Genomic DNA, 23,903 nt, shown 5'->3' on the forward strand with positions numbered 1-23,903 from the left:
ATATATATATATATATATATGTATATATATATATATGTATATATATATATATATATATATATATGTATATATATATATATATATATATATATATATATATATATATATATATATATATAATATTTATTTATTTATTTATTTTTTCCACAACTGGCATCATTGATGAACACCATTCCGTTGCTTCCATAATTTCTTCAATTATGCCACACCTCACCATTCTGTCTAGTTTGACTTTCACTTAAGGACACTTTTCCACAGTGGATTTTGGGAGCCTGAGCCTCTTTCTTAGGGTGCCAAAGTGATCAGAAACCACCATGGGAATAATAATAATACTTGAATGATAATATTACTAAATGCATTTATTGCTTGTAGCTACCATTCTAGAAATTTAACATCTTACAAAACGCACACACATATGAAATCATGAAGTGAAATGAACTCATCACATGCTAATTTAGTGTAATACAGATTCCAGATCAAGGAAAGCAATTTTAACAAAATGTAAACCTTTTCTTTTACAAAAAAATTAGATATATTATTAGAATTGAATTGGGTTATGTACCACAAAGATAAATGTAAATATGCTTTTATACTTTCATTTTGTGGAACGAGGATGTAATATTAACATTTATAATATATTAAAATAGCATATACTAAGATAAGAATGCTCGCTAGCATTTATAAAACCACAACATAAAGAAAACCTTTTCTAAAAACAAAGCACAGTTTATTAAACATTCAGTAACAAACAAACAGCCCATATGAATCAAGAAAAACAATATTTCTGTTTTGTTTGCACATTTTACACACAGGCTTCTATACAATCCTATTGCAGGGGTATATGCGTGAAGTAAAGATGTAAAGAGCAGATCTGGCTTTATTTTTCAGAGATCTCCTGAGATGTTTTTCAATGGATCTAGTTTGGGTGACAACTACTGTTAAAATAGAAACTGAATCACGTTTGGGATAGTTTGATGTTGGTTGTTTTAGAGTGGTGAAATGAATCTAGGGCCAAATATTATGGAGATGTTATTAATGCAGAGCAGAAGCTGTATACAGCAGGAGCTGATGAGGTTAAACATGAGATGTAACGATTGTCCCAATGCAGTATTCACAGGTGTGTCATGCTGAACTGTCATTATGTGTAATCACTCACTGTACTCCCTAAACCGGTCTATTAGGCTTCCTTTTGAAATATGTGCGTCTGGCCTGTCAAAGCTGAAACATGGCTGCAGTGTCAGTTTAACATATTACACCTCCGACGGCACATTCAACATACAGAACGATTATACAGTCACACATGAACACATTACACATGGCATATCTGCACATTCCTACAATACATCAATGTGTTTAGAAATTATGAATTAAACAAGAAATCATGTTTAAGGCTTTTGGGGCTTTTTCCTGGTCATGGTGTGGGTATTTTATAAATTATTAAATTAAGATTTAAAAAGTTGTTTGAGTAAGAGTTTTCTTATCGTTTAAACTAATCAATCATTTTATTAATTGAGGGTGCATAAAATTAATCAAAGTGATAGAAAAGTCTATTAATGGGTCTTGGAAATAAAAGTACAACAAGTTTTCTACATCATTGCTAGCAAGAAGAACTGTTTACAGTAAACAGTTATATTGAACAATAATAATCCACAATATTTTTTTGTGAGCAAAACAGACCTTGCAAAAAAATAAAATGAATAAATAAATAAAATAAAAAAGGTTTAAAAATCTTGACTGCAGACTTTTAAAATAGGCGATGAACTGTAATAACTTTAGTCTGTCATTTCAAGACAACAACATTCTATTCAATTTATATTTTTCTATTGTAAAACATTCAAATTCCTCATTATGCCTAATGACAATGATGATACTCATGACCCCATACTATGAAAACTGAATACATTACAGGTTAAATGGTGGACGATCAATTATTTCTACATGCAGGTATTTGTACAATAATTCCTACCTGTCAAATATTCTACATTCTTTAAATTATCTTAATGATCCTGTGAAAAATATATCTGCTGCCAGATGTAGAATCACAACATTTCTTATCACATCCAATCGTCAACCACATTGTATTACATTGAGTCATCATTCATTTACTCATGTCGCTCAAAACCCATGTTTGAATTAGAAATTAAATGAGTAATGATGTATACTCAGCTCCAAATATGAGCTAAAAGGCTCATAAAATTGAGGAATTGACTGCTCCCTTCCCATTGGATCTCTAAAATAACATTTGCAGATAGGCATATTCAAACTGGCATGTTGCAGTTGGTTATGATAAATGAGACAACCAAAGCCATTCAGCATCATAGAAATCAAACCTGATGTGCCATATCTGAATATATGTGAACATAAATGAAATTTTTGGTTTACTTTCATTGAATGGAAAGATTCAAACTTGTTTTGTTTTAGCATTTCTTATGAATCTGGAACAGCACGAGTAAGTGATGACAGAATTCTCATTTTTGGTCAAACTTTTCCTTTAAAACCCTCGCAATACAACTGAATGTACAACAACACCCAACTACTGGTCTGTTTAGGACTCTGAAAGCACTAAAACATACCACCCTAATCTTTAATATGACATCCAGTGATGTTACTACTCCTAGGCTCTGCAACTACTGCAATTCCCACAATTCCAGTTTACTTGTATTTTCTCGATCTATTAACTCCCCGGGCCACAAGTCATAATGGAGCAGGCCAATAAACGGTACAGGAAACACTGTGTACAGTTAGTGCACATTCCTAATGATATGATATATAATGTAAATGATATCTATTGTTGACAAAGCATGTAACATGCTAGAATCTCTTTCCTCCAGCCCACGTTCTCCTCTCATAAGGTGTGTCCCATACTGCTGCTGACCAGTCCTTTAACGTTTGTCACAGGTCTGACATCATGTAGCTGTTTGCGTCGGTCTATAAACGCAGCGAGTCTGACTGTGTCCAGTGGTGTTTTAGAGTAATCTCCACTGTGAGCGCTGACCCATGGATGTTGCAGACATGTGGCTGAGCTGGGCCTCTTCCTGGGGTCCTGGTGAAGCGTGGACACAATGAAGTCTTTAGCGGCCTGGCTAATGTCACTGAAATACTCCTCAGGAAAGCAGAAGTCCAGCCTGCAGATGTTGACGCAGGTCTCCTCCAGACTCTCGTCCAGGAATGGGGAGACTCCACTGAGCATGACGTAGGCCAGCACCCCTACACTCCACACGTCTGTGGACAGGGACACCGGGGTGCCCTGGATGAGCTCTGGAGCGGCAAACTCAGGGTTCCCCAGGAGGAGATGCACGTAGCGGTGACTCGAAACCTGTACAGCATCGCCCAGATCTGAGAGCTTCACGCAGGGCACCGGCACATGGAGGTCCACCAACAGATTTTCAGGCTGAAGAATGAGAAAGAGTTGAAAACTCAAGACACAAGGTGTCAAAACTCTTCTTTATTGCTCACCAACTTAACACCCATAGAAGAACCAGTTTTGTTTCTTCCAAAAAAAAACTTTCATGTAACATTTATTAAAAGAACCATTTTTTCTGAGTTTGAAAAACATTTTAAGAATCTAAAGAACCTTTTTCCACTATAAAGAACCTTTTTGTGGAATGGGAAGTTTCCATGGATGGAAAAGGTTCTTTGTGAAACCACTGATGCCAATAAATTATTTTTAAGAGTGTAGTGTGTGCATGTTTTTACAAAACTTAAAATGCTAGTAATGTGGATGTTTGCCAGGGTGTTGCAGGCTATGCGGTTATTAAAGTGTTCTGAGTGCTTTTAACACATTGCTGTGTGGTTGATGGGTTTTTATCAAAGTCCTTTTCAAAGAAAGCTACTGTATTTTAAACATGTAAGACCAACTCCAATCTACTTGAATGGAGAAATACAGAAATCTCATAAACGTCCTACATTTCAATAGCATATTTCAAATCAGTAATGAAATCTGATATTAACTGTTGTTTAACTGCTATTTCTTACACTCAAATAACATTTTTTGGTTGGTCCAGCCAATGCACATGTGCGGTGCCAAGCACCAGTCTCAGAACCTGTGTTTCTGGCATGGGAGGTGGGCTAACAAGGATGCTAAAGACCTAGAGTCATTTGCTAGTGTGCCTCTTGAAACCAGGAGAGTGAAGTTTACCCACATTAGGGTTAGGGTTAGGTGACAGCACTAATGTAACCCCTACGGTTCTGCTCCCCATTCACAGCTCTTACCAGCCGGTCTCCGTAACACTCACCCCCCTAAATATCACTCCCATCCGGGTCACGGCACCAGTGTAACCCCTACGATTCTACTCCCCATACACAGCTCTTACCAGCTGGCCTCTTTTACAAATCTTGAAATCTTGCATCTTGCACACATCATGGTGTATACAGTCTTTGGTTTTATTTAGGTATTTAGCCTGCAGGGGTGTTCTAGGTTTCAAAGATGTTGCTAGGACCTTGGTATGCTGGGGTATTGCACTAAGGTTATTAGGTTTTATTTACAGTAGGGTTTTAGAACACTGCCGCATGGTTGCTACACATCATGTTGGCTGCTAGAGCATTGCTGTGCAGTTGCTAAGGTTTTCTGAGTGGGTTGATTTGGACAAGCATCTGCTAAATGATAACTTTTTTAAATAAATAAGCTGTTATTTTATTTTGCATACTGATGTGGTGGAATGATGTTTTACCTTGAGGTCCAGGTGAGCTACTCTGCATGTGTGCAGGTGCTGCAGAGCTTCCAGAGTGTCTTTAATGAAGAATGCCACCTTCTCCTCCATCAACTCATCGTGAGCCACCAGATAGTCCAGCAGACGCCCATCCTCAACCCTGAACACACATAAATATGATCATATCATTGCAGGTCATTCTTAAAATTAAATTCCGCTTGAGTTTGTTTTGTTTGCAGAAAAAGAGATTGGTGTTCCACAAGAATGTTCATCCCATTTCATTCTAACAGACTAAAATCTCATTGGGAATTTTTTTTTTTTTTTACTGAATATTAAATAAATAGATTAAGAATATGTTGAATCTTAGAGCTCTACTGCCATCTATACAATTCTGCAGGGATAACATCATTTTGTAGGTCATTCTGGGAGCGAGCATCTTCCTGGTTACTTTAGCAAAATTGTCCATAGGCTTTTTTCCCTGTTGGCTTTTAGATTATTGCAGAAAGCATGATTTGTATGATCCTTCTTCATTTTGTTCATCAAGGCATAGGATAATCCCATGTCGTGCCTTCTGTCTAATCAGGGCCCCTGGAATTGTGCCATGATGCACTGCCCCCATCTAGTCCCATAATTGTGAAATGGGTGGTCAATGGAAGTGTCTTTGCTTTTTAAATGGATTTACTCACAGCTCAAGAACCAGCATGTAGGCTATTGCAGACTCATAGGTATCAATCAGTGCCACCAGCTGCGGATGCTGGACGTGACGCAGGATATCGGCCTCATGGCCCACCTGCTCTTTCTTCTGCATCTTCTTATTGACAAACTTCACAGCAACCTCCTTCTTACTGGCTTTACTGAGACACTTCCTCACCACTGAGAAACGACCCCTAAAACAGAAAACATGAGTCAGCGGAATTTGTTACTGACAGGATAAAGAATGATGGACTGCCTTTTGTTAAAAAAAAAAGTAACATAAAAAGACTATACCTTCCAATTTCACATAATTCTGTGAATGCAGATTCAAAGTTGTCTTTCCACTGGATTCCAGTGCCATCGTATGATGAGGCTTCATTAAAGAGAAAAAAAAGGATAAATAAATAGTTTATTTACAAAAACAGATAACTTTAGGTTACTCCCGTAACCCCAGTTCTCTGATAACGAGGTACCTCAATATGGGAATTGTCTCAGGCGTGATCAATCCTAGAAGCACCAATCACACCACGTCTGTTGGTTGACAGACCAATCACGACGGTGATGAGGGAGTCCCGCCTTCCCAATATATACCGCACTGTATAATGGTCTGCACCTCATTCTCAGCATATCTCTTTCCCGTGCTACTTGCAAGGAGGGAAGTGTGGTGAGATACCTCACTCGTGTTATTAGAGAACCGGGGGGTTACATGAGTAACCTTAAGTTCTCTTTCAAACATTCGTTCGGTAATCTCACTATGGGATATAGACAACTCCCGTATTTCAGATATGCAGTCCGAAGCAGGCATGCCAACCAACTCAGTAATGTGTGAAAACAGTAACATGAGGCCCCTTTTTTTTACAAGGATGGAATAAGCTAATGAAGGCTCTTAAACATCCAGCCTATAAAACCTGAAGTGTGGCGGAGCCCAACTCACCACCACACAAATGTCTCGAATTGATACACCTTTAAACAACGCCCACGAGGTGGCTAACCCGTGGGCACTATGAGCCTTCAGCCCTCTGGAGGACTTAGACCCATGCTATTATAACAAAATATAATACCTTCCACCAGTCAGTGGGACAGGCGTTTACGAGAAATAGGTTTAGCCTTATGAGAATCAGCCCATGAAACAAATAACTGATAACTCTACTTAATCCGTACTCTATCGCATACGTTGTCAGTGTTGTGCGCTTGCCTAGACCTTTGTTGTGATAATCAGTAAAGTATGTTCAAGTGCCAGCCAAGAGAGTGTAAAGAAATACCCTTTGTGAGAAGCAGTTAAATCAGTGGAAATTTTAAAGCAGATCGTAAGTGTATTTATTTCTTGTCTCATTAGTGTTTAGCGCAGTTGTCATTGCTAGGAAACACTTGTTTGTTTACTGTGTTGAGACGTGCTGCGTTTGGTCTCGTACTCTATCGCATACATTGTAAGTGTTGTGCGCTTGCTTAGACCTTTGTTGTGATAAACAGTAAAGTGTGTTCAGCTGAATTAAATTTCCGTTTTGTCGCGTTTAAAAAAGATTAGTATACCGCTATAGTATATATAGCCCTCCAGTTAAGCCCTCATCTTATGAAGACTGAAGAGTGTAAATACCATTGACTCCACCGGACAGGGACATCGGCAGGGAATATAAGTATTGTTTTGATTAATCTCTTTTTCTTTCTCTTTTTTCATTTCTGTTTCAGTTGTTTTTTGTTTATAACCAAATCTTACTATGTGTTTCCAGATCCCTACTATCACTACCACTCGCAAACCACACATCACACAATGTAGACAGAGCAATCTTAACAACCTGCACACTTCCAAACTGCCTATATCTGCTAATAAACTACTTTCTTTTTCTATTGGTCTCTGGAATTGCCAGTCTGCTGTAAACAAAGCGATTTAATTACTTCTATTATTAGTCATTCAAAGCTTAATCTAATGGCCCTGACAGAGACTTGGACCCAACCAGAGGACACTGCTACACCTGCGACACTCTCCAATAATTTCTCATTTTCCCACTCCCCCTGTTTGACTGGAAGAGGTGGAGGTACTGGTCTGGTAATCTCTAATGATTGGAAATTTAATCCTTTACCATCTTTCGGTATCAACAGCTCCTTTGAATCTCATTCAGTTACTGTTACCTAACCTTTTAAAATACATTTTGTAGTTGTCTATTGACCCCCAGGACCACTGGGTAACTTTTTGGATGAATTAGATGTGTTTCTCTCAACCTTTCCTGAGGATGGTACTCTCCTAGTTATACTTGGGGATTTCAACATCCATCTAGATAAACCTCTGTTTGCTGATTTCCACTCTCTGCTTGCCTCTTTTGATCTCAACCGAGTGTCAACTACTACTACTTTTCAAATCATGGAACCAACTGGACCTTATTTATACACGACACTGCTCTACTGATCATGTTCTGGTTACTCCATTGCACATGTCAGATCACTTCCTCCTCACTCTTAACCTCAACATGGTCCCTGACACTTCACTTACCCCTCCCATTTGTCATCTTTGACGTAACCTACGCACACTTTCACCCTCCAGGCTTTCTGCAATGGTTTCATCTTCACTTCCTTCCCCTATACTGTTTGCTTCTTTGGATGCTAACAGTGCTACTGATACTTTCTGCTCCACTCTTACATCTTGTTTAGACACTGTTTGCCCCTTATCTTCCAGGCCAGCCCGTAACACCCCTTCTGCCCCTTGGTTATCTGAACACTGTTCTGGCGCAAATCCAGAAATACTACTCACCTTAATATGTATCAGTCACTTCTATCTTTTTTTCTCTGCTAATGTCTTCACTGCTAAAATGACATACTACCATAACAAAATTAACAATTCGTCTAACGCATGCTTTTTAAAACATTTTCCTCACTTCTTTGTCCTCATCCTCCCCCTCCTGCTTCATCTCTAATAGCTGATGACTCTCAACGTTTTTCATTAATAAAATTAAACACATTAGTGCACAATTTTCCACACCACAATCAGTCAAGCTCATATCACCAGCAAAATTACACTCATTTACATCCTTCTCTTCACTCTCTGAGGCAGAAGTCTCAAAACTCATCCTTTCTAATCACCCTACAACTTGTCCACTTGATCCTATTCCATCTCATCTCCTTCAAGCCATTTCTCCTGCAGTTGTACCTGCACTCACTCACATCATCAACACATCCCTCCACACTGGTGTTGTGATTGCAATCCATCAAATTTTTATCCTTCTTGCTTCTTCCTCATGTGTAAGCGTGATTTGAACTCGAATAACATTCCGTAGTCCAGAAACTTTCTTTAGGTAAAATTTAATAACAAAATTAACTGGAAAAATGTTACACGGTCAAAAAACTGTTTCGCTTCAATATTGCATCACAAAAAAAAACTAACGGTCCTGGCCGGAAATGAAATCATTGTCAATATGAAATATAATGCACATGTTCAGTTATTTACTTTTATAATTATTTTACAATTCTTAACACACAATTACTTATTTATTCCACATCTATATAAAAAAACAAATAAAATGAATAACATATGGCTCTTACAGGTGTTTTTCACTCATCATTTAGACAGGCACGTATAACTACACTACTTAAGAAACCCAACCTCAATCCATCTCTTTTAGAGAACTACAGACCAGTTTCCCTTCTTCTTTTCATTGCAAAAACACTTGAACGAACTGTGTTCAACCAAGTCTCTACATTTCTCACACAAAACAACCTCCTTGACAGCAACAACAGAAGTGGACATTCAACTAACAGTGCCTTGCTCTCAGTTGTTGAAGCTCTAAGACTGGCAAGAGCGGAATCCAAATCTTCAGTACTTATCCTGCTCGATCTATCCGCTGCTTTTGACACGGTTAACCACCAGATCCACCTATCAACCCTACTGGCAAAAGGAATCTCAAGAACCACACTTCAATGTTTTCAGTCTTACCTATCAGATAGGTCCTTCAAAGTATCTTGGAGACGTGAGGTGTCCAAGTCACAACATCTAACTACTGGGGTGCCTCAGGGCTCAGTTCTTGGACCCCTTCTCTTCTCTGTCTACATGGCATCATTAGGTTCTGTCATTAAGAAACATGGCTTTTCATACCACTGCTATGCTGATGACACTCAACTCTACCTCACATTCCATCCTGATGATCCGACAGTAGCTATTCGCATCTCAGCTTGTCTAACAGACATTTCTTCCTGGATGATGGACCATCACCTTCAACTCAACCTTGCCAAGACAGAACTGCTTGTGATTCCAGCAAACCCATAGTTCCATCACAATTCCACCATCAAGTTAGGCACATCAATCATAACTCCTTCTAAAACAGCTAGAAGCCTTGGAGTTATGATTGATGATCAGCTGACTTTTTCAGACCACATTGCTAAAACTGTCCGATCCTGCAGATTTGCTTTATTCAACATCAAGAAGAACAAGCCCTCTCTTTCGGAACATGCTGCACAACTCCTTGTTCAAGCTCTTGTTCTGTCCAGGCTGGACTATTGCAATGCCCTCTTGGCAGGTCTTCCAGCCAATTCTATCAAACATTTACAATTAATTCAGAACGCGGCAGCAAGATTAATTTTTAATGAGCCAAAAATAATACATGTCACACCTCTGTTTATCAATTTGCACTGGCTTCCAATAGCTGCTCGTATAAAATTCAAGGCATTGATGTTTGCCTACAAAACTACCACTGGCTCTGCACCCATTTACCTAAATTTGTTACTTTGGGTAACAGCCTTATGTACCCTCTAGAAGCTTGCGTTCTGCAAGTGAACGTCGCTTGATTGTGCCATCCCAAAGAAGCACAAAGTCACTTTTACAGACTTTTAAATTAAATGTTCCCTCCTGGTTGAATGACCTCCCCAACTCAATACGGAAGGCTGAGTCCTTAGCCATCTTCAAGAACACTAGCTTGCTCTATTCTGTTTTCTTTATATTATATTATTTACATTATTATATAAAATCCCATGCTAGGTGTATTGTGTTAACCTAACTGAGACTTGTTATTGCACTTATATATCATTGCTCCTTTGTTGTTTTTGATTGCTTCCACTGTACTCATCTGTAAGTCGCTTTGGATAAAAGCGTCTGCTAAATGAATAAATGTAAATGTAATCCCTTCATCCTGTCCACGTGGTGACACAACACATGGACAGGGCACAAAAAATGAAGCCACTCATCTTTCAACGAGGAAAAAGGGGGGCTATGAAAAGCCAGTAAATCCAACTGTCAGCAGGCGAAAGTTGACTCGATTAATGGTAGAGAAGGCTCTCCCCTTATTTTAAAGTTCTTGTGGAAAACACAACACCTCTGCTACTAAACATGGAAAAGATATACAGAACGCGTCGAAGCTGCTCTCGCATTTTGAATTGTTGAAATCACCCTCGGAGGCAAACCTGTAACACTTAAATTCAACTTCTCACAGGCCAGGCCCAAAGAGCCACTTTGTCCAGTGCCAGGTGAAAAATCTCTCCGTGAGTTTGTGAGAGGAGGTCTCTGCACAACGGGAGAGGCCAGGGCTGATCGCGCAGGGGCTGTGTTATCTCCGTCAGCCACAACTTACTCTTCTCTTACTCTTTTTAGAGTTGGTATGATCAGACTCAGAGGAGGAAACGAGTAAAGCAGTACGTTTGGCTACGGGTGAGCCAAAGCATCCACACACATCGGTGCACTGTCTCTCGCCAGTGAAAAGAATAGGGGGCAATGGGTATTTGTGCGAGGTGAATAGATCTACAGCAGCTTGACCGAACCTCTCCCAAAACTTGTTCACTACCTGATGGTGGAGAGTCCAGTCTCCATACCGAGGATTCCCCCTAGACAGGAGATCTGCCCCGACATTCATTATTACCGGGACATGAGTCGCTCAGAATGAATGAAAATGTTTCAAGCCCCACACAATGGGTCGGTATGCTAGACTGTGAAGCTGTGTAGAATGTGTTCCCCCTTGGCGATTTATATTTGCCACAGCTGTTGTTTTGTCCGATCTGACCAAAATCTGGTGATTCTGTAAGAACTGCACGAAATGTTTAATTACTAGAAACACTGTTAACAATTCCAGGAAGTTTATATGTGTGTTCTGTAGCAAGATGGGCCATCTTTCTTTCACTATTCTGCCCTCGCACACTGCACCCCAGCCTGTGAGCGATGCATCCATCGTTACCACCTTTCTCAGAGAAATAGCTCCCAGCGGAGTCCCTGATTCCAGAAAAATGCGATCCCTCCAGCAGCGGAGAGCACGCAAACAATGTGATGACACTTATCACTTTGCAGTTGAGGCAATCACTGTGCCGCTACCCAGCGCTGAAACTCTCTCATCCGTAACAGTCCCAATGGGATGACCGACACTGCCGAGGCCATCAGGACTAGAAGATGTAAACATAGTCTGAATGGGACATTGTTCCCTTTCTGGAAAAGGGAGGCACAACCACTAATTGACCTGATGCGCTCCTCTGGTAATGGCTGGTACAGGTCTGAGTTCAGCCTGAGACCCAGGTAAATTATTTCCTGCATGGGCACTAAGCAGCTTTTTGTGTTGTTTATTTTGAAGCCTAATCCTTTTAAATGAGACACAAGCCAATTCATACAGTACAGACCAAAAGTTTGGACACACCTTCTCATTCAAAGAGTTTTCTTTATTTTCATGACTATGAAAATTGTAGAGTCACAATGAAGGAGAGTGATGGGGTGCTGCGCCAGATGACCTGGCGTCCACAGTCAACGGACCTGAACCCAATCGAGATAGTTTAGGAGATAGTTACCCGATTCACTTCCATATTATGAACGTCCAGCCGAGAAAAACCTTTAACAGGAGCCCTATGTGAGAAGGGTTTGTCCCAGTAGCTCCTTATCTCTGTGACACATGCTGGGATGGCTGGTAGCAGCTGCTTGACTGGGGAAGAACGCAATGGCAGCCTCTTCCCACTATATAAATCCCTCTTTGTACCCTGGCCATCTTGCTGAGATGGCCAGTTGATAGAGAGTTTAGCAGCCGCTCTTCTACACATTTCAATAAGGTCCAGTTCCCCTGGCATGGGGGAGGGGTACTCACAGATCGCACTGCCAGGCCTGGAAGAAATATTAGGAGGGAGGATAGCGTCCTCTTCATCATCCTCTATATCCTCCTCTAAGAGATGGGCAATCATCTCATCATCTTCATCCTCCTCTTTGTCCCCTGCCAAAGGGTGTGATTCAAAGAGGGTAGGAAGTTCCCCAGCTGTACTGAGCCTGCGGAGCAACCTTGTTCAATTCCGCGGCAGGCAAATAAAAACTTGGGTCCCCTTTATTGGTGGACTCTCCAAAAACTCTTAACGGGAACTGAGAGCAGTGTGGGCAGCACTCGGGATTAGTGAGTGCAGCCTGTGCATGTCTAACTCACAAACACGCTATGCACAGACGGTGAGAGTCTTTAGATGAGAGGGATCTTTCCCTTTCGCTGTGCTGCTGGATGGGCTCATAGTCGCCATAACAAAGATGCGAACCAAGAGATTAACGAGATCACCACAACGTGCCTCTCGGTAATAGGTCTTACCGCAAATTATAAAAAAAAATTAGAACCCGCCTTGACGCGCTGGTCCGCACTGCTAAATAAAAAACAGCAGAAAAATATACACGTTAACAGAGAGTATTTTCCCATCCAAAAAGCAGCCACATTTGGTGACGTACCTAAAAGTCGGCTCGTCCATGAACAGTTTATTGGCAACTCATCGAGGATCTGCTGAGGATAGCTTCCAAAAGATCTTCATAGGGAAGATAACAAGAATGAGGTGGGGACCGTTATGCAGTGGTATATATTAAGGAGGCGGGACTCCCTCATCACTGTCGTGATTGGTCTGTCAACCGACAGACATTGTGTAATTGGTGCTTCCAGGATTGGTCACGCCCGAGGTAATTCCCATAGTGAGGTACCAAACAAATGTTTGCAAGAGAACTCAGTTTTTAACAAAAGCATGTTTTTTCAATGTGCATTCCAGTTAATCTCAATCAAACTGCAGTTGGGTTATCCAGTTTTTTAAATACACTCTTCATATAAATATTGTATGCGCAGCACTGAATAAACAGCAATAATTTGCTTTTATAGATAAACTACTCTAGAATATCATGTTCTTTCCAAACTAATACACTTTCAAGAGCCTTTCAAGATAATCAATTTCAGTTATGATACAGCTATCTACAATAGACAGGAAGACGGTACAATTTGGAAAGGTACTTATGTTTGATGTGAGTGTATTGACCTGTGCTGGGTAATGTCACCATGTTTGAGGGTTCACTAGGTGGACTGATGCCCCAGGGGTTACTGGCACTGACTCTGAACTGATAATGGCCACCAGGAATCAGATTCTCAATCTTCACACACATGTCTGCAGTGGATACCACCGACTTCTGCCACACCAGAGAGTCTGCACACAAATACATACACACAAAACTTACAAACATATAAAACTTTAATATGACAGTTTTTTATTTTATTTCTGGAGGATCATGTGATGTGACAATAAATTACTAATATGTACACTTTACATCAAAAGAGCAATTATATGACCATTTTAAGTTTCTCTCATTGGAACATAAAGCAGACAGTAGTTCTCACTTCTCCCAGTGGATGTTCGGCTATGTTAAGACTGCTGGGAATTTACAGCTGTGTAATTGTTTACCTTCCTGCCTGTATTCCACAGTGTAGCTGGAGATGGCAGAGTTTCCTGAGCTGGCTGGAGGAAGCCAGTGGACAATCACTGCTGTGCTGCTGGCTTCCTGTGCCACAGGCCGAGCAGGGGCAGCTGGGATACCTGAACCAGAGAAGGTGAAGACATTCAAACATGTGGAACGATAAGCTGTAAACTCCCCATCTTTTTCCCCTTTTGTTTCTTTTTACCTTGTACTTTAATAGATGCAGATGAGGAGGCAGTGCCGTGATCATTCACAGCTACACATGTGTAGATGCCAGTATCCTGAGGCATCAGATTACAGATCTTCAGCACTATATCACCTGATTCCCTGAGGTTGAGCAGGCACAGCACACAGAGAGAGCATTACTCTAGAAAGCTACTTTCAGAAATATCATGAACATGAACAATATCATAAAAGTTTTTGTTTACATAATATATGTGGGAATAAATAAAATGGTCACACATGCATGTATATATTTCAGAAAAAAAAAATGTTAGCATAATATACATAATGTAAAAAATAAAAACATATTTTGGATGTGATTAATGGCGATTAATCATTTGACAGCATTAGGACTAACATATACACAGGCACAAATGTGCCTTTTAGGTAATAATATGCCCACTTTAGAGGTAAATAAGTACAAAGGTGACCCTTCTGAAAAGTACTGCAGTGACAGATTTACATTGGGAATGATTGTGGATTTATACCTGATATTGATCGTGAATCTGTTATTGTTGACCAGCAGACTTTGATCGGGTCCTTTCAGGGTGATTGTGGGCTTGGGTCGAGCACAGACTTTACAGCACAGGACCACCGTCTCCCCCAGAGCACACGTCACATCAGCTAGAGGCGTCAGGAACTCCGGAGCCACTGTGCATCAATATACAGCACAATGTCACTCTGATGAATCTTCTCTTTCATCTTGCTTCATTCAAGAAAATCTTTAATTCCATTTCTAAAACAAGCTACAGGTGACATTTGTATGATCACAATATATACTAGCAGAACATACAAATAAACTACATCACAGCATCTGTGCATTAATAAACTCACCCTCTTGGATGAAATTAGGGTTCAGTAACTGCAAAACAGACAGATGAGTGTTAAAGGTGCATGCTTTAAGCATTACAGACTATCAGAGAGTCATATAATGAACGTATATGACTTTATCAAAAAGGGAGGAAGTTTTATGTTGTGCCATGTCAGCATGAGCCAACAGGGGGCAGTACCCTATGTTGACATGACATGATAGACACTGGCTGTATTTAAAATGACATACAACTCATTCTATTTTTTTCCATTTCAAGATCTGGGGGAATTGTAAATGTTGAACATTAGTATGCTATTTCGATTTCAGCCATTGTGTATGTTCAAAATAGCATACTAACATGCTACAAACTCTCATTTCTGCAGCGTGCTATTATTGTGTAGTATGTCAAATCCTGAATTGAGACCAAATACACCCAGAATTTTCAGAAACACAGTGTGCTCTGACTTGGATTAAAAATTATTTCTATTAAAAATATCAACCATAATCTATATGGTATATATATATATATATTATATATAATAAGTATTATTTGATTGGCAGCATGTAATATGGTGGCTGTCCCTCTTTGAGTTATAAGAGCCAGTCGTTTTTTTTTTTCTGACAGAGGTCTCATCTGGTCTTTCTGCTCTAGAGGAACCAAAAAAACAAACAAATTTGATCCTTATTTAAGTAAATTCTAGATTTTTCAGTGCTGAATATACTGTCCACTATGCAGTAAGATTTAAGATTTTAATTCATTATTTCTTTCTGAATTTTGCCAAAAGCTTTTCACTCTGGTTAAGGCCCATTCACACCAAGAACAATATACAGATAACTAAAACAATAACTACATTAGCAGATGATACCTGTTATTAAGGTACTAGAGTTCACAGACATGTTATCAATGATTTCCTCAGAGTTTTACTGTTTTGCTATTGCAGGGAATCTTAATATTCACATAGATAATGCAGAAAACAAAACTACAAAATAAATTATAACTGTTTTAAACGTTTGACCTGATTCAGTATGTGCATGGACCAACACACAAATGTAGACACTCTCTAGATTTACTCATCAGTAGAGGTCTAAACATTTTATCCATTGTCTTTAAGACATTGTCAACTGAAGAGAGCCCCAGAGCGGTCGTACTTCACGCTGCGGCAGACGGAGACGCTGAAGAGGGACTTCAGGAGCCTGATCAAATTGCCCCCATCAAATTGAAAAAGGTTAGAGAAAAACGTGCTGTGCCATGGTATAAGAGTAATACTCACTCTCTCAAGAAAGTAACTCGTAGTCTTGAACACAAATGGAGAAAAACTAACTTGGAAGTTTTTAAGAATTGCATTGATAAACAGTATGTCCAGCTATAGACAGGCTCTAAAAACTGCTAGGGCAGAGCATATCCACAAACTCATTGAAAATAACCAAAACAATCCAAGGTTTTTATTTAGCACAGTGGCTAAATTAACAAATTACCAGACGCCACCTGATTCAAATATTCCATCAACGTTTAATAGTAATGACTTTATGAATTTTTTCACTGATAAAATAGATAATATTAGAAATACAATAGCGAATGTAGATTCTACAGCATCTAACACTTCAGTTTCATCCATCGCACCCAAAGATAAACTGTAATGCTTTACAACCATAGGACAGGAAGAGCTAAATACACTTATCACTGTATCTAAACCAGCAACATGTTTATTAGATCCTGTACCCACTAAATTACTGAAAGAGCTGTTACCTGTAGCCGAAGAACCGCTTCTCAATATCATTAACTCGTCGTTATCTTTAGGTCACGTCCCAAAACCATTCAAGCTGGCGGTTATCAAGCCTCTTATTAAGAAACCAAAACTAGATCCTAGTGAACTGGCAAATTATAGGCCTATTTCAAATCTTCCATTTATGTCTAAAATTTTAGAAAAAGTTGTGTCTGCTCAATTGAGCACCTTCCTGCACCAACATTATCTGTATGAATAATTTCAGTCACGTTTCAGGTCCCCACCATAGCACAGAAACTGCACTTGTTAAAATCACAAATGATCTGCTCCTTGCGTCAGACCAAGGCTGCATCTCATTTCTAGTCTTACTTGATCTTAGTGCTGCGTTCGACACCATATATCATGACATACTCATAGATCGATTACAAAACTATACAGGCATTCAAGGGCAGGCTCTAAGATGGTTTAGATCCTACCTGTCCGATCGCTACCATTTTATTTACTTAAATGGGGAGTCATCTCATTTATCTCCAGTAAAATATGGAGTGCCACAAGGATCTGTCCTAGGTCCCCTTCTATTTTCAATATACATGTTGCCCCTTGGTAATATTAGAAAATTCGGAATTAGCTTCCACTGTTATGCTGATGATACTCAGCTATATATCTCAACGAGACCAGATGAAACTTCCCAATTATCTAAGCTAACAGAGTGTGTTAAAAATTTAAAAGATTGGATGACCAATAATTTGTTCCAATCAAATTAGGATAAGACAGAGATATTATTTATTGGACCAAATAACACTACACAGAATCTTGTAGATTACAATCTGCAACTAGACGGATATACTGTTACTTCCTCTACAGTCAGAAATCTGGGTGTTACATTAGACAGCAATTTGTCTTTTGAAAATCATATTTCCCATGTTACAAAAACTCCATTCTTCTATCTTAGAAACATTGCCAAGCTACGAAACATGTTATCTGTTTCTGATGCAGAAAAGCTAGTTCATGCATTTATGACCTCTAGACTGGACTATTGTAATGCACTTCTAGGTGGTTGTTCTGCTTCGTCAATAAACAAGCTACAGGTAGTCCAAAATGCAGTGTCTAGAGTTCTTACCAGGTCAAGAAATTATGATCATATTACCCCAATTTTACAGTCTCTGCACTGGCTACCTATTAAGCTCCGTATCAGTTACAAATTATCATTACTTACCTTTAAGGCTCTAAATGGTTTAGCTCCTGCGTACCTAACTAGCCTTCTACTACGTTACAATCCATCACGCACCCTAAGACCACCAAAGGAGGTAGAGCTTTTTCAAATTTGGCTCCCAAACTCTGGAATAGCCTTCCTGATAATGTTCGGGGTTCAGACACACTCTCTCTGTTTGTTTCTATGTTTTGCCAAGGGATTAACATCCCGTGGTAGCTAGGATTTACACAAGCTCCAGTCTGGATCCAGAACACCTGAGAAGAGATGATGCTGACCCTCAGAGGACCTCAGATGATGCTAACCCTGAAACAACAACAGAACTAACAAATATTGCTACAAGTGTGACTGAATCATATAATAATTATTAATTATTAATAATATTAATAATGGTCATCATCTGGATGACTACGACTTGTATACATTTTTCTACAAATCCTGTCATACGTGCACAAACCGACAGTCACCACTTATAAGCTATTACTAAATATTGTAGAAACATAATTTTCTGTAAAATTGCTTTGTAACAATTTGTATTGTAAAAAGCGCTATACAAATAAACTTGAATTTAACTGAATTCAGGGCGTAGCACTATCTGATCACTTCTGTATTTTCATTGATACATTGATCTCTGCTAGCACTGAATCTAGATCTGTCTCTGTCAGAAAGAGATGCATTAATGAAAACACAAGTGTGCTATTTATGGAGGCTATATCTCTAACACCAAGCATTTCTGCAGATTCTGCTATTCTTCTCCTTGATTCCTTAAACTAAAAAGTTAAAAATGTTATTGATGACATAGCTCCTGTGAAAGTCAGCAAGAAGACTGGCAGACATAAATCAGCTTGGAGAAAATCAACAGCAGTTCAGAGTATTAAAACACAATGCATAAAAGCTGAGCGGATGTGGTAGAAGACAAAACTTGAAATTTACTATAGCATCTATAAAGGCAGTCTTCATGCTTTCAATGTGGAACTTGCAACAGCTAGACAAACTTTCTTCTCAAACCTTATAAACAGTAACTTAAAAAAGACTAATACTCTTTTTGCTACTGAAGAGAGACTGCAGTATTTTTCGGACTATAAGTCGCACCTGAGTATAAGTCACATTAGTCCAAAAATACATCATGATGAGGAAAAAAACATAAATAAGTCGAACTGGACTATAAGTCGCATTTATTTAGAACCAAGCGCCCTCTGGCGGCTGTAGACGGTAATTTTTTCTATTGATTCATTTCTGTTGGTTAATTTCTCTCGGTTCATGTCAAAATAATTTTGATAAATAAGACACACCTGACTATAAGTCGCAGGACCAGCCAAACTTTGAAAAAAAGTGTGACTTATAGTCCGGAAAATTTTTTCTTAGATGATCAATAATATCAGAAAGGCAATTAGTACATCCTCAAGTTATGCAGAGTTCAGACAGCAATGTCAAAAAGAAGTGTGGGAAGTCATGGCCCAGTAGAAAGTCGGACTCACAATTGAAGGGTTGTGAGTTCGAGTCTCGGGCCGGCAGGAATTGTGGGTGGGGGGAGTGCATGTACAGTTCTCTATCCACCTTCAATAACATGACTTAGGTGCCCTTGAGCAAGGCATTGAACCCCCCAGGTCATACTTAGAAGGGAGAGGCTATTATGTGAGTCTAGGAGAGCATAAGTCTAAGTGGACGTCCATGACATGCGGAGTACCACAAGGCTCAATTCTTGCACCGCTCTTGTTTAGCCTGTATATGCTTCCACTAAGTTAAATAATGAATAATAATTGCCTATCACAGCTATGCTGATGATACCCAGATTTACCTAGCCTTATCTCCAAATGACTACAGCCCCATTGACTCTGCCAATGCATTTAATGTGCCAGAACTTTCTTCAGTTAAACAAGGAAAATACTGAAGTCATTGCATTTGGAAACAAAACTTAGGTTCTCAAGGTGAATTCATACCTTGACTCTAGGGGTCAAACAACTAAAAATCAGGTCAGGAATCTTGGTGTGATTCTGGAGACAGACCTTAGTTTCAGTGGTCATGTCAAAGCAGTAACTAAATCAGCATACTATCATCTAAAAAAACATCGCAAAAATTAGATGTTTTGTTTCCAGTCAAGACTTGGAGACACTTGTTCATGCCTTTATCACCAGAAGGGTGGACTATTGTAATGGGCTTCTCACTGGCCTTCACAAGAAGACCATTAGACAGCTGCAGCTGATCCAGAACACTGCTGACTAGATCCAGAAAATCTGAGCATATCACACCAGTCCTCAGGTCCTTACACTGGCTTCCAGTTACATTTAGGATTGATTTTAAAGTACTTTTACTCGTTTATAAGTCACTCAATGGCCCAAAACCTAAATACATAGCAGATATGTTCACTGAATATAAACCTAACAGACCACTCAGATCATTAGGATCGAGTCAGTTAGAAATACCAAGGGTTCACTCAAAACAAGTTGGAGTCAGCTTCCAGAAGAGATCAGATGTGCTAAAACTCATCTGTTTAGATGCATTTATTTAATGAGCATTATGCAATATCTGAACTGATTGCACTATATTAATAATTTTCTATTCTTCGCTGTTTTGAATTAATTTTAAACCTTTAATACATTTAAAATCATTTTCAAAGTTTTTAAAATCCTTGTTTTATTGTTGTGATTTTGTTTTTTTTCTCTTCTTATGTAAAGCACTTTGAATTATCATTGTGTATGAAATGTGCTAAATACTGTAAATAAACTTGCCTTGCTTATTATGGGTGTGCGATATGGTTATTTATTTTATTCTGATGTGTGAATGAAAGTGATTTTAACTTAGCTGTGCTGTGAAATCCCTTGTTTTATAAAATTTGAATGGTTATGAAAACATTATAGATATTGTCCTTGGTGTGAAAATGTCAGTCACTCCACACAATTAGTTAAAATAAAAACTTACCAACAACAACTAGGCCAAATAAAAACAACACCCATATAAAAATAGGTTTAGATATATCTTTAGATAAGAGCTTTAGTATCTATTTACTAATAAATTAAGTTTATTACAAAATAACAATTACAAAAATATAAAAAAAAATAATAAAATAAAAATCTTATTGGGCAGCATGCACGGAGATCAGTATCTCTACCTCCATACTAGTTTTGGGGTCTAGTTCATCCTCATAATCGGACTCGTCTGAGCTGCGGGAATCCTGTGGTTTGGGCTGAGAGAGAAGAATGTTACACACTTACAGTAAAAAAAGGGACACAGAAATCCAGGCCAAAATGACAGGAAGACAACAATCCTTATCTTGAAATTAATTACTTATTAGTGTCATCAATTACAAATTAAGAAAATGGAACTTTGATATTGTGGCATTTGACTAAATAATAATAATAATAATAATAAGTTTATTAAATACATTTGACAAAATAATTGAGATTATTAAAAGACTAAGCCTGAAATGTTGGTGTAAAAATCAAACAAACCCTACCCAACCTTTATATTTTAAGTGACACGTTCTTGTATTCCTCTTAAATTGTTAGCAGATTATGCAGTGATCATTCAACTTTTAAATGTAAAACACATAAAAAAGCTCATATTTGAAACATTGTTTCATTGGACAAATGCAAGCGGGGTCAGTGAAAGGTTCAGTGTTTCCACACAGGTGAGGATGCAGCCCACACACACACACACACACACCCTCATCATCCTACTCACTTTCACAGTGACTTTGCTGCTGAGAATTTCCTTTGGCTTACGCAGTCCATTCTCAACTTTAATGTCACTTTTGAGGGGCGCACAGTCCTTCTCTGCACGCTTGCGAGCACGGAGCGTGTTCCACGAGAGAGATTTCCTGTTGTGTCAAAACATCAAGTTTCATCACATCAAACCCACATATGCTGGAGGAAATGCAAATCTAACAGCGAGGAAAAGCAACTTCAAGTGCTTGACGGGAAACAGCTTCTCAGCAGGGAAATAGGAGGGTCCACAAAAAGAGAAAGCAAGACACTCTATACCATTAACCTATTTTTAACATTGGCAGAAAATCATCCATTTCCAGAGACCTCTTAAACTAGAAATCCTTCAACACACTGTATTTCAGTATCACACAAGGATAACTGATTTTTTTCTTCATATTTAGTACTCTAGAATCTATCAGATCATTCAAAAGTTTGGAGTCAATAAGACGGGTGTTTGTTTGTTTGTTTATCTATCTTTTAAAGAAATTAATTCTTTTAGCAATGGTGCATTAAACTGATCAGGGTTATTAAAGAGTATAATAACCCTATTAAAGAGTATAATGCACTCTAATTTTTCATAATTATTTAAACTGAATTTAAAATGCATAATGTAGCAATGAATTGATAAGTGTTACAATGTTTTAACTGTGGTTACAGTTATTCATGAGATTGTACAATGCATTATAAGTTGCATTACAAGGCATATTTAGTGCATTAAAACTATTTTTATAATGCATTATACACAAAGGCTTTAAGTGTTATGGAATACTGTCATTTTAAACTGTGATAATAATATTAGTAATTTGCAATAATTCAGTTTCAATTATATTTTTGATCAAATAAACACAGCCTTGATTTGCATAAGAGATTTCTTCCAAAATACCTTACAGACTCCAAAACTTAGAAAAGTAGTCTGTTTATAAAGCTATATCTGTATAAAGCTATATCCTTACACCATGGTGGACACAAACCTTTACTGTCAAGGACCGGAGAGGTTAGTACAAACACAAAATAAGTCTTCTACACACTACATTACAAAATGAAACAAATTAAAGAAAGAAATCAAAATAAGGTGCACCACTTATACACTCTACACAAAAAAGATTTCTTAAAATGTACTGTGTTAAATATATTATACTTCGTGAAATTATGAAAGCAAAAACAAAACAGTGTAGTTGATGTGTTAAGTCATGCGCATGTCAAAATTTTATTTTACATATTTAATATAATGCATTTAAAATCATTAGTTACACTACAACATTGCAACTGTAGTTCTATTGCACAAACCTGACTTCATTAGTAAAGGTTCACTTAAATAGTGCAAAAAGCTCTTGACAGGAATGTGCTACAAACAGTAAACAAACCAACAGTATTTACAGTAAATGGCCAACATGTGATCTGTAGAAGAAAAACAAAATCTATACAAAAATACAATTAAAACAAATACACAACCTATATATATATATTAAAAAATAATAATAAAAATGCCATAGTCAACAGTACGTGCTCTCCATCAGGAGAAACAGGCCGAATTCTTCAGAAGGCCTTTCTTGCACTTTTTATTTTTTTCCCACTTTTTACACGAACAAAAATTATATCAACAAAAAAACAAATAAACAACAACAAAAAAAGGGTGTTAGGAACTGAAATAAGTGTCCAGACGTGTCCGTTTCCACACTGATGTAAGATTCTTCACAAATCCTCAGTCTACAAAACAACAACGGCGCGGCTTCGCTAAAGTCCTTTCAACATTTATCTGTCTTTGTTTTAAGCTTCTGGCCAAGAACAAACACACAGCTCAAGAAGAAAATCAAAACTTCCCGTGCAAAAGGGTCCAAATCATCCGGGTTAGTTCCAACAGAATGGGGTGGGGGTGTTCAAAAACGGGCGTGCAGTCTTAAACAATCCAACCAGAGCTCCAGTGAGTGCTGATTGACACTTACTTGATGTTTGAGTCTGCAGCAGTGTCTATGAGGGGTTTAGTGAGGGGGCCCAGGATGTGTCCCGGGACCCAGCCCTCCGCGGCCGGCGACTGGCTGTTAGCGGGTCGGTACACCAGGTACATGTTCTGCTGGTTAGTGGCCAGGATCTGCACCGTCTCACCCTGCGTGACGCAGATCTCGTTCTCTTTCAGTGCATTATAGTCCTGAGTCACCATCAGGGAGGACGACGTACCGTTACAGCCCGCACCGTCAAACTGCTGTAGGGAACACACACACAAAATATGTCAACCAAACCTT

General features: G+C 38.7%; 1 protein-coding gene across 2 annotated transcripts in view; it reads right to left on the reverse strand.

The window, feature by feature from the left end:
• Positions 1-341: 341 nt before the first annotated feature.
• The window catches only part of LOC127964620 (kalirin), a 200,491-nt gene continuing 176,929 nt past the window's right edge, over positions 342-23,903 (reverse strand). For both annotated transcript variants that reach the window (XM_052564873.1, XM_052564874.1), the window contains 12 exons: positions 23,607-23,863; positions 21,641-21,776; positions 21,069-21,143; positions 15,049-15,076; positions 14,703-14,865; positions 14,198-14,319; positions 13,980-14,111; positions 13,560-13,724; positions 5,637-5,715; positions 5,336-5,536; positions 4,671-4,809; positions 342-3,391 (listed from right to left, as the gene is read on the reverse strand). In XM_052564873.1, the coding sequence (XP_052420833.1) occupies positions 2,846-3,391; positions 4,671-4,809; positions 5,336-5,536; positions 5,637-5,715; positions 13,560-13,724; positions 13,980-14,111; positions 14,198-14,319; positions 14,703-14,865; positions 15,049-15,076; positions 21,069-21,143; positions 21,641-21,776; positions 23,607-23,863 (2,043 nt within the window). In that variant the 3' untranslated portion in view covers positions 342-2,845. The remainder of the gene's footprint in view (positions 3,392-4,670; positions 4,810-5,335; positions 5,537-5,636; positions 5,716-13,559; positions 13,725-13,979; positions 14,112-14,197; positions 14,320-14,702; positions 14,866-15,048; positions 15,077-21,068; positions 21,144-21,640; positions 21,777-23,606; positions 23,864-23,903) is intronic.

Source organism: Carassius gibelio, chromosome B9 (assembly GCF_023724105.1).
Source record: "Carassius gibelio isolate Cgi1373 ecotype wild population from Czech Republic chromosome B9, carGib1.2-hapl.c, whole genome shotgun sequence".
In the NCBI taxonomy this organism is placed as follows: Eukaryota; Metazoa; Chordata; class Actinopteri; order Cypriniformes; family Cyprinidae; genus Carassius; species Carassius gibelio.